Raw genomic sequence first — 11,353 nt, 5'->3', positions numbered from 1 at the left:
GTTCTGATTGAATCTGCTGCAGTTGTTCATGAAAAAACAAACTTTACGTTCTGTTGGGATGGTTCCTCCGACTTCCTGTTTCACTCCGATCTCTAAAACTTTCTTTGTCTCCGGCCGTCAGAACTTTCCAGAACCCAGAGGTGACCAACAGTTTCTGTCGTCACAGAGGTTTCAGCATCTTCCAGACAGCAACGTCATGTTAGCTTCAGTCCAGCTGCTCAGTGATGACATCAGAAAAGAGGCGGAGTTCCCACATCCCCTGTCCCTGCCCTGCTGACTTCCCGCGAGCCAATCAGAGAAGGGTGGATCATCTGAAACCCACCCGGATACAGGACAGAGCAAAGGGAGCTGATTGGCTGCAGTCTGAGAGTCCAGTTTGAATGTTTGAACGTTCTTCAGTGATCAGGCCCAAAATCAAAGAGAGAAAAGGACTGCAGAGAGAAGAGGAGAGACGAGTGGATCAATAATCAGTTATCAGAGTTAACAACAACGTAAATAATGACAGAGGAGCAGTTCAGTTTGTGACTGATCTCACACCCCCTTCTCTGTCTTTACATGACCATCAGATTTCTGGGAGTAATCAGATTACATTAATCTGACCTGACGTGTCTACGTGCACTTCTGAAATGCGATATCAAAATGTTATCTACATTTACCAGCACATTATGTACATTACATACGTGCATGGTGAAGTCACTTCTTGTTATTTTCAAAACACTTTGTGTTGAACATGGCGGCACACATGGTTGTAGCATTAGCTGCTAATGTGGGTGTTCACGGTCTTAGCGTTAGCTGCTAATGTGGGTGTTCACGGTCTTAGCGTTAGCTGCTAATGTGGGTGTTCACGGTCTTAGCGTTAGCTGTTAATAACAATGAAATAGATTGATATAGCGCTTTACATTGTGTATCCATTGTTCATTCACACACACACTCACACACTGATGATGGAAGCTGCTATGCAAGGTGCTCAACCACGACCCATCACGATCAATTAGGGGTTTTGGTGTCTACACCTTGACATAAGCTTGACAGCTGGAGATCGAACAGGAAACCTTTGGACCACTCTACCCACTGAACCATGCCGCTCCTAAATGTGGGTGTTGACGGTCTTAGCCCGCCTTCTTCTCCCGTGCGTGCGTAACGTCTGTTTCAAATGTCATGCTTCGCTGTCCTCATACTTCCATGCGTGTTTAATGTTGCCATGGTTGTTAAGGCAGTTCCTCCACCAGGGGGCAGTGCTGAGTTCAGAGTTCACTCCTGCGAGCCGACGTCAGTTTCAAACACTGTTTCCTATGTTTCCAACCGCCCAACACGCCCTAAACACTCACATTTAGTCTTTCTTTAAAACTTCGCACAAATTCTACAGTTGTTGTCCTCGTCTTCATTTTTCTTCTGCTTTTTTGTTCCCTTCCTGATCCTCTTCTTCTTCTGTAGTTTGTTTCTTTCGCTGGTCACGTCAGCTATTCTGCTCAGCGCTGCCCCCACTCTGCTAATGTGAGAGGTAATAAGCTGCTAGATAATTTACAGGTGAACGTAATCCAGTGATGGAGAGAAAAGGCTCACATTTAAAGACATTTACTAAAAAAATTTCTGTGTCAAAGCTCAAAAACAAACCAAAACACACACACACACACACACACACACAAAAAACAGCATCAACAGAAACTACCAAAACTATGTAAAAAAAAAAAGGACATGAGACACAAATGGACGCAAGGTGACCGTCCATATCATTTTCTAGCTTTCTGTCAGAAAGGCAGCGTCTCTATACGAGATGTCTTTGATTGGATCGGCTGCATGAAGTAGGACAATGTCTATAAAAGGACTCACGCTGTCTCTGGTGCTACGTTTGGGACTCGACTCCAGGCTGGCTGCTTTGCTGCAACACTTGCTCCGGCCCTCGCTCCGATCCTTGCTCCAAAGATTGCTCCAACCCTCGCTCCGATCCTCGTTCCAGCCCTCGCTCCAATCCTTGTTCCAGCCCTCGCTCCGACGATTGCTCCAACCCTCGCTCCGATTCTCGTTCCAGCCCTCGCTCCAATCCTTGCTCTGACGATTGCTCCAACCCTCGCTCCGCTCCTCGTTCCGGCCCTCGCTCCAATCCTCGTTCCGGCCCTCGCTCCGGCAGCGTAGGGCTGATCTCCTCCTCTGGGTCATAGTAATAAAACTTTCTCAGGTAGGCGATCAGAGGCCTGAAGAACACAAGACAGGTAGAACCAGATGCTTGATTTACAAAAGTTCAGTCCAGTTCAGTCCAGTTTCTGCAGAAATTTTCAGCCAATCAGGGGCTGAGTTTAAACGCCTGCAGCTGCTGATGAAACTTGGTAAGAAAGAACAGTGACAGTGAATGAAGAGAGGAGAGGAACATTTCCTGTTCTCAGCAGGTGTTTCCTGTTTGGCTTCCTGTTTTCAGGACTTTTAGCAGAAGTGAAACCTGCTGAGGTTCAACTTTAAGAACCAGAGAGGATGCGACAAGAAACTAATCTTTGGATGCTCATCTTTGGTTCAAAACACACTCAGTTTAGATTTTATCTTTTTTTAGCTGCAGAAACTTTTGGAACATCCAAGTATTAATTTCACTGAGACACAAACTGAAACTTTATCTGGGGCCAGATTCCCCTCATGAGACAGTACTATAAAGTTGAGCGTCATCAGCATAATTATGATCAGATTTGGTTTGTTTCCATGACCTGAACTAGTGGGAGCATGTGGATGCTGAACCATAGTGGGTCTAACACAGAGCCTTGAGGAACTCCACATGTAGGTCAGTCTGAAAAACTCGAAAACTAGTCAAAGTTGTTATACGTACGTGGGCAGAGGCAGCTCCTGAATGTGGTCTATCCGGACCAGCTGTCTGATGCAGAACCGACACAGATGCTGCAGAGACTTCACGCTGCTGAACCTGGACACCGGGTACAGGAGCTGGACCGGAGTCGGGGGCAGACCTGAACACAGACAGAAGGCCGTCAAACTCACTGAAAACTGCTGTCTTGGATTTCAGAGTTTTCCAGGATGTCTGGAACAGAGAAAAGGACCTGATCATCTGACCTGGTATCTTATGTAAGGAAGCTGACCGACAGCGTCCACATGTTTGTTGATTCTGTTTAAAGAAATTTTTACAGATTTTAAATCTGAAGTTAGTCAAAGACCGATCCACTGAGTAGTAAGGAAACTATGTATAAATGGCTATGAAAATTAACTAAAACATATTTTCTTATTGAGCAAAGCCTGCAAATTTAACATATGGAAAAAACATCTGTTTATTTCCATCATTGACATTGATTCTCCTTGAAATGGTTAAAATGGCTTCAGATCCTTACGAAAAACAAAATGTTTGTGTACATTCAGGGAGCTCGTTGTCATTATTAAAATTAGAACGTGTCACCAACTGTTTCTCCAAAATAAAACTTTGAGGCGAAAACAAGGGAATTAAATTGATTTTTCAATGTCTCATTAGTTTTGGCAACCGGACAGAGAAACTTTGGAGACTAAATAAAGTGGTCTGCAACCGGCCAGGAACATTTTCATTTTTTAGATGTGCGTTAATGATTCAGAAAAAAAGAAAAATTAAGTTTAATTCTGTCGAGCTGCAGCACACAAACAATGACCCAAAACCACAAAGAAAAACTTCTCTGTTCTTCTTCTGTTCTTTTGCATCATCTCAACCCTACAGGTCCCTGCAGCTAACTCTGCAAGCTGATTGGTCGGTGTGTACCTGGGACTCTGGAGCGCAGGAAGTAGAGGAACTTTCCATTCTTGGAGTGCATTATGGCTCTCTCTATGAACTCCACCACGGAGTGACAGCGGTCCTCAAACTTCGGGTGACACCACAGACTGAAGGTCCCTTTAGGACAGAGGACATGGTGAGGACGCCGCTGGATGCATACACAGTGTTTATGTCTTTATGTGTGTGTGCTACCTCGGTAGTGCTCCATGCGCGTGTGGTGGGTGACGCCCTGCGACCTGAAGCTCAGACTCAGAATATATCGAGGATCAGAACTGTCCCGGACCAGAAACGACCCGTCGGGTTTTCCCTTCAGCTTCATCTCAGCGTCTTCCCAGTTCATCGGACCCCAGTACCATCCACACTGAAACACAGCTGGATGTTAGCCCCGCCCCCTGACCCCACCATCCACACTGAAACACAGCTGGATGTTAGCCCCGCCCCCTGAGCCCACCACTCACACTGAAACACAGCAGTTAACTCCGCCCCCTGACCCCCCCACCCACACTGAAACACAGCAGTTAGCCCCGCCCCCTGACCCCACCATCCACACTGAAACATAGCTGGATGTTAGCCCCACCCCTTGACCCACCTTCTCCAGCTCTCTGAGGCTGGTGGCGAAGCTGCCAGCGTCGGGTCGACTGAGCGGGCAGCGGGGCACGAGTCGGGGTGGGGGATGGTGCCCATCAAGCCGCAGAGGAACTGGGCGGGGTAAACCTCGCAGGAGTGTGTCTGTTCAGGAGACGGGACAGTGACAGCGATGCCTTCAGGGACCTTACATTACAGAACATCAGAGAAAAAGACGACCCTCAGGGTGCACTAGGGTCGGCTTTTCTGCTCCAGACTGAGGCAGAAATTAATTATATTTATTCAGCACTGACCACAACAACGAAACGGAACAACAGAAAATCAATGTAAAACGAAAACGTAATAAACACGCCTAAACAGGCAAAAACGCACTTCTGCAAAAATTAAATGACCAAAAATAATAAAAACCCTTAAAAGACAAAAAACCAGGACATGGATCTGCATGGAAATGTTATATTTACGCAATTTAAACGACCGCTCTGCAGCTCAGTTCCGATGTTTTTGTCCATGTGACTCACATCGCAATTTTAACAACAGTCTGAACGCAAATCCCCCCCATTTTTTGTTTTTACAGTCCGACCCAGACCGCTTTCCTATGTGGTCCTAGATGGGATCCTGGAAGCGACGTCAGTCTGAACGGTCATGTCATCATGTCACAGAGATACGTCACAATTCTGCGTTTCACCATATTTCCTGTGTTGTTGTCTTTTCCTTCGTGATTGGAAATGAGAACGACTAAACGCCAGCAGGGCCGTAAATATCTGAACCAGTGAAGTAAAGCAGTGAAAGAGGGGCGGTGTATTTACAGTTAGCATGCGTTAGCGTGCGGGTCGGGTTTGGTGATCATCCTAACGGGTGTGGGCTGGTATAACTGGACAGCACAAATGATCAGCTGATTAATCCCACCTGTTTCTGTTTGTACTGAAATGATCCATAAAGAAAGTGGTGTTACACACCCTGAAATCTAACACTGTGTGTGTGTGTGTGCATCACCGTTGAGGCTCAGGCTGTGCTGGATGTTGCTGAAGGAGGGGGGCAGGGCCATTGGTCGGGGGGGCAAGGACTGCATGGAAGCCCCCACGCTGCGCTCCATGAAGGGACCCTGCTGCGGAGGACCTCCGAAGTCATCTGCAGGAGAGAAACACACACACCTGTGAAGTGGGGGCGGAGCCAACAGGTGTTTCTGTTCAGCCTCACTGCTGCCCACATTCCTGACACCTGGCGGTTGTACAGGTGAGTCTACCGATGTTAGGGCCAGCTGCATCTTCTCCCGGTACCTCGGCTGGAATATTTCCCCACTCTGAAACGGGAAGCTTGTGGTCGTAATGGAAAACAGGAATACGGCGTAAATAAAAGGTCTTGCCAGTGAGCTGCAGACGTCGCTGTAGGCCATGCACATCCTTTATGACATCGGTCCCGGGTTCACACTGAACTCCCAGAGCCACCGAGCCCCCCAGCTCCCTGCTGCGCCCCCCTCCCAGCTTCGTGATCTCATCAGGACTGTTCTGCTTCCCTGAACCGCTTCCAGCTTGGTCCGCTGCCTCGTTTTACTCAGCGCGCTGAAGGAAACGACTTGTTATGGAATTTAATCTCGTTCGCCACACTTACGCCACGCCGCCATGTTTCCATCTTCTCGCTGTGCCATGATGAGAAGGTAAACCTGAGCCTGCAGAACCAATCAGAGCTCCTCCGTCACACGGCCACTTCACTGTCGCTCCGAGCTTTGAGTTTTTACAGGCTGATGAGGCGTCAAACAAACGTCCACAGTCTGCAGAAACACCAGGTCCAACTCGGTTCTGACAACCACTGCACTCACTCAGAACCCTAAAAGGGTCCAGAGGATCAGAACTGGACCAGGACTCGTGAAACTGTTTAGAACCGAGTCCAACCTGAGACAACCAAGACAGGAGGACGGACGGACAGGCGAGGACAAACAGACAGGAAACAGAACAGAGAGCAGCAGCAGAAGAAGAAAAAGAGGAAGTACCGAGCAGACTGAGGCTCCGTCTGGGAGGGGGGGGAGGAGTCGGGGGGTGGAGCGAGCCCCCCCCCCTACGAGAAATGTCCACATCGACCAGAGAGACCGTCTCACCTGGACAGAGGAAGAGGAGGGTCAGAGGAAGGACAGAAACATCAGTGTGAGCAGAAGAAGCAGACAGAGGATGAGGAAAATAAGAAGATGAAGAAAGAGACCCGAAGAGGAGAAAAAAGAAGACAAAGACGAAGATGGAGACAAAAAGAGATGAAAAAGTAGAAGAAGAAAATAAGGAAAGAAGAGAAGAAGAAACTGATGAAGGGAAAAAAGAAGAAAAGCAGCAGGAGGAGAGCCCAACATCCACAGATGATGATGCTCATCTTCATCCTCAGATGTTCCTGAGAGGCTCAGGTGTTCAGGTAGCAACCTCACCTGTACATGCGCGCACAAACACACACACGCACGCACGTGTACTCACCGGTGAAAGCTGGCATGAACGGCACCGGAGAGAAGGCACTGTGAGGTCTGGACAGCAGCAACCTGAAGACACAGACCACAGCTTCAGTCACTGTTTCCATGGTTACAGCCTTCTGACAGGTCCCCCAGTCGCACCTGGGCCACCTCCCCTCGCACTCACTACAACCCAAACTGTTGCCATGGAGACAAGCTCCGCCTCATCACACAGAGGAAGTTTCATCTGTCAAGTGAGAGGAGCCTGCTGTCACCATGGCAACATCTCATCTCTCTCTCTCTCTCTCTCTCTCTGATCTCCATGACAACCGCTGCAGAAAAAGTTGTGCTGGAGTCCTGTGAAGTTTGGTTGGATCAGACGAAATCTTCATCCCGATGAAGACTGTTGTTGATTTCGTACCAGAAAGAGCACCAGGAAGCTGTTGTCATGGAGATAAGCATCTGATGGATGCTCCTAACGGTGTGGTCCCCGGGGGCCTTACCTGCTGCCGTCCTGGTCCGTGTTGCTGCTGGTGGACCCCCACACGTCCAGCAGGCTCCCCCCAGACGAGGTGGATGAGGCCAGGGAAGGCCTCTTGTCCAGCAGCCCCCCCGACCCCCCGCTGGAGCTCTTGGTTCTGAACAGCTTGCTGAGCCGGACCTTCAGGGACCCCCCCTTCCTGGACTTCCCCCGAGACGTCTTCTCCCTCTCCCTCTCCAGGACCATCAGGGGGGATGCAGGCCGACCCGGTCCTCCCAAGGCCACGCCGAGTTTGGGGGTGGTGGCGCGACTCTGGGGTTGAGAACGGGACTGGTGTTGAACCCGGGGGCTCGGATGGGGACCGGGTGGGGTGAGGGCCGCTGAAGTTTGGGGGGCATGCGGGAGGACGGAGGGGTATGTGCAGGTGGCGGTGCTGATGGGGGGATAGGGCAACGAGGACCGGCAGGTCTGGTCCGTGCAGACCCCCGCCTCCTCCGCCAGTCTGTGGACCTGCCGCATCAGACCGCTGAGGGTCCCACTGGAGAACACAAGCCCCGCCCCCCCAGGGCTTACCCCGGCAACAACTTCCCCCATCTGCTCTACTTTGTCAGTGTCCTGTCTGTTTCTGTCCCCCCCATGACCCAGTCGGTCCACCTCCTCAGACCCGAGACCCTCCAGGACCAGCAGAGCGTCGCTGGTCTCCTCACTAGGCCCCATGCCTCCCGTCCCCGAGACCAGGATGTTGTGACAGGAGCAGCGAGGAAGGGGGAGCACCACATCCTCCCCCCTGCCTTCCCCTCCCTCCCTGACCTCCCCCAGCTGCTCCAGCCTCTGTGCTAGGACCTGAACCGGATCTTCTCCCACGGTGGAGCAGTTCTTCCTGGGCTCCAGGAGTCCCAGGCGCAGTGCATGGTCCAGCAGGACCGGGGGCCACTTGGCCAAGCGTTGTCTGTGGCACAGAACCGATCCACACTCAAGAGGTGGGACCGGCTGGGGTGTCTGGGACCCATCAGGACCTTTAGACAGTCTGAGGACAGGGTGCCACTGCAGGATCTGTAAGGGCTGCAGGTTTTCCTCTGCTGAGGGGATGCAGTGGGAGTTCTGGTCCTTCCCCCCTCCAGGCCTAGGTCCAGCTGTGATACCAGGACCCGAACCTGATCCCGGGTCCAACTGCTGTCTCTCTGCCTCCTCCTGAGGGAACCCCGGCTGTGGCTGCTCCAAGCCGCACTCTAGGATCTGGTCTCCGGACCGCAGCAGGTTCTGAAAGACCATCAGCTGCGCCCTCGAGGCGTGCCCCCCAGAGCCGTGCGTGTGCGGCACCGAGAAGTCCACAAACCGCTGCGCCGCTACGGCGAAGTCCTCAGGCGGCGGAGGGGACAGCGGCGCCTCGGAGCCCGGCGGCGCCTGCGTCAGCGCCAGCCCGCCGTCTAGCTCGCCTTTTCCGGGGAGAGGCGAGCTGTAGTGCGGGGATGCGGAGCCGAGGCCTGCCGAGGGGCCGCTGGGGTCCAAATCAAACCCGCCGCCGCGGTGTCCCAGCGCGGCTTTGACAGGCCCGAACCCGCCGCCTCCGGACCTGAGGTCGTCGGGCTCGTCCAGCCGGTCGTACTCTGCGGCGGACACGAGCCGCATCAGGACGAAGTCCGGAGACATTTCTTGCTGCGCGTCATTCATGGCGGCGGGCTAACAGTAGCTGCTCCGCTCTTACATAACAGCCGCTGCATCTCCCCGCCGAGCTACCCGGCCAGCCCGCCGGAGCTCCGGGCCGCTGCCATGTCGAGTCCGGACCGGTTCGTGACGGCTCTGCTGGACGACGTGAGAGCAGGATCAGACATGAAGATACGCGCGCGGTGCCGCCGCTCCGTGACGTTAGCCGTTAGCTTCCTACCGACTCATCCCCCGGTCAGACAACACGGCGGGGGGCGGGGGGCGGGGGGCTGCGCAGGCGGCGATCAGGGGTCGATCACAGCTGGCTGATCAATTCAGTGTTTAGTAAATATTGTTGTTACAGATTGTGAAAAATATCTGGATTTCAGTCATTTTAAATAAATTTTTTATCTCATCTGTTCTGTTTGTAAATTTAAATGAAAAGAAAAAACAACTCATTTATTTTCTGATCAGAAGTAATTAATAATAATTAGTTTACAGTCCAGTTATTGTTGTTCCGACGTGAAGCAGCCTGTGACTGAAGTGTGCAGACTGGTTTTACGTTTCAGGTCCATGGGGTGGATTATTTCAATCAATGACCTGTTTAATATTGGACGATGTTTCTCTTTCATTTAATACAGAAAGTTAACCGGTTCCAGCTTGTATTTAGCAAAAATGCTCATTATACATCAGGATCGGAATCTGCAGTTTTTGTGCTGTCCGATTTTTTAAATTTCAAGTTTGCTCTTAAAACTTAATAAAACACGTTTTTACGTGTTATTTCAGCATTAACCTAAAATAATCAATAAAACGTTATTAAACTGTTTTTAAATCTATTTAAAACATGAATACACAGGAAATTATTCACTTTGTGTGTCTGAGAAATCGCTGTTCCATGATGTTTATATATATACATACATGTATATATATATATATATATATACATATACATATATTTACATAACTGCAGGGTGTAAGATCCTTGTAAGCTTTCCCTGCCAGCATCTTACACCCTGCAGTTATACATGTATATACATACATGTATATATATATATATATATATATACATATACATATATTTACATAACTGCAGGGTGTAAGATGCTGGCAGGGAAAGCTTACAAGGAGCGTCATAACCACGTGGCTGGTTTAGTGTACAGGAACATCTGTGCAGAGTACAGACTGGAAGCCCCGAGGCCAAGGTAGGAAACACCTCCGAAGGTGGTAGAGAATAACCGAGCTAAGATCCTGTGGGACTTCCTCCTGTGGAGGACACCATGGTGGAGGAAACCATGGTGGAAGAAATGATGACCATCCTCCACAGGGTCCTTCATCTTCCCAGTCTGGAGAGCTGGGGGAATTGGGAGCAGGATCTGCAGAAGTTAGAAACATCATGGAGCGTACCTCTGGCTAAAGACACCCATTTCCCCTCCAGATCTGGAGATTCGGCTCATCTTTGCTCCGAACGTTGCAGCAGGCTGTTCCTACACAACATCTGCAGCAGAGCAGAGAACCTGCGAGGGCTCAAACCTGCGAAGCTCGAACCTGCGAGGGCTCGAACCTGCAGGGCTCGAACCTACGAGGGCTCGAACCTGCGAGGGCTGGAACCTGCAGGGCTGGAACCTACGAGGGCTCGAACCTACGAGGGCTGGAACCTGCAGGGCTGGAACCTACGAGGGCTCGAACCTGCGAGGGCTGGAACCTGCAGGGCTCGAACCTACGAGGGCTCGAACCTACGAGGGCTGGAACCTGCAGGGCTCGAACCTACGAGGGCTCGAACCTACGAGGGCTGGAACCTGCAGGGCTCGAACCTACGAGGGCTCGAACCTACGAGGGCTGGAACCTGCAGGGCTCGAACCTACGAGGGCTCGAACCTGCGAGGGCTGGAACCTGCAGGGCTCGAACCTACGAGGGCTCGAACCTGTGAGGGCTCGAACCTGCAGGGCTCGAACCTGCAAGGGCTCAAACCTGCGAGGGCTCGAACCTGCGAGGGCTCGAACCTGCGAGGGCTCAAACCTGCAAGGGCTCAAACCTACGAGGGCTCGAACCTGCAGGGCTCGAACCTGCAAGGGCTCGAACCTGCGAGGGCTCGAACCTGCGAGGGCTCGAACCTGCGAGGGCTCAAACCTGCGAGGGCTCGAACCTACGAGGGCTCGAACCTGCGAGGGCTCGAACCTGCAGGGCTCGAACCTGCGAGGGCTCGAACCTGCAGGGCTCGAACCTGTGAGGGCTCAAACCTACGAGGGCTCGAACCTGTGAGGGCTCGAACCTGCGAGGGCTCGAACCTGCAAGGGCTCAAACCTGCGAGGGCTCGAACCTGCGAGGGCTCGAACTTGCGGGGCTCAAACCTGTGGGGGACAGAGCTGGACTTCCTGAGGACTTTGTCCAGCTTCTTCCTGTCTGTGATGCTGCTCCAGCACCGTACAGGATGGCTGATGCCTCCAGTCAGGATGTAGGGAAGGATCCAGCTTCCATGCATCGGCCTCCTCCT

At 51.6% G+C, this 11,353-nt stretch overlaps 2 protein-coding genes across 5 annotated transcripts in view; one reads left to right on the top strand and one right to left on the bottom strand.

The window, feature by feature from the left end:
- Positions 1-9,170, bottom strand: part of LOC121651289 — a 10,710-nt gene extending 1,540 nt beyond the window's left edge. Inside the window, exons 1-10 of one of the 3 annotated variants that reach the window (XM_042003353.1) lie at positions 7,241-9,160; positions 6,766-6,827; positions 6,300-6,404; positions 5,306-5,440; positions 4,317-4,456; positions 3,920-4,088; positions 3,716-3,844; positions 2,810-2,945; positions 1,831-2,192; positions 1-431 (exon numbers count right to left, since the gene is read on the bottom strand). The exon at positions 1-431 is cut by the window's left edge and continues 1,540 nt beyond it. In XM_042003353.1, the coding sequence (XP_041859287.1) occupies positions 1,844-2,192; positions 2,810-2,945; positions 3,716-3,844; positions 3,920-4,088; positions 4,317-4,456; positions 5,306-5,440; positions 6,300-6,404; positions 6,766-6,827; positions 7,241-8,889 (2,874 nt within the window). In that variant the 5' untranslated portion in view covers positions 8,890-9,160 and the 3' untranslated portion in view covers positions 1-431; positions 1,831-1,843. The other 2 variants (XM_042003362.1, XM_042003371.1) reach the window with 2 other exon arrangements.
- The window catches only part of LOC121651305, a 543,600-nt gene that overhangs the window by 398,718 nt on the left and 133,529 nt on the right, over positions 1-11,353 (top strand). The gene's annotated exons all lie outside the window — the stretch shown is intronic.

This window comes from Melanotaenia boesemani, chromosome 2, assembly GCF_017639745.1.
Source record: "Melanotaenia boesemani isolate fMelBoe1 chromosome 2, fMelBoe1.pri, whole genome shotgun sequence".
Classification (NCBI taxonomy): domain Eukaryota; kingdom Metazoa; phylum Chordata; class Actinopteri; order Atheriniformes; family Melanotaeniidae; genus Melanotaenia; species Melanotaenia boesemani.
Note: the sequence above shows the minus strand (reverse complement) of the source record. Positions and strands in the feature narration are given on the sequence as shown.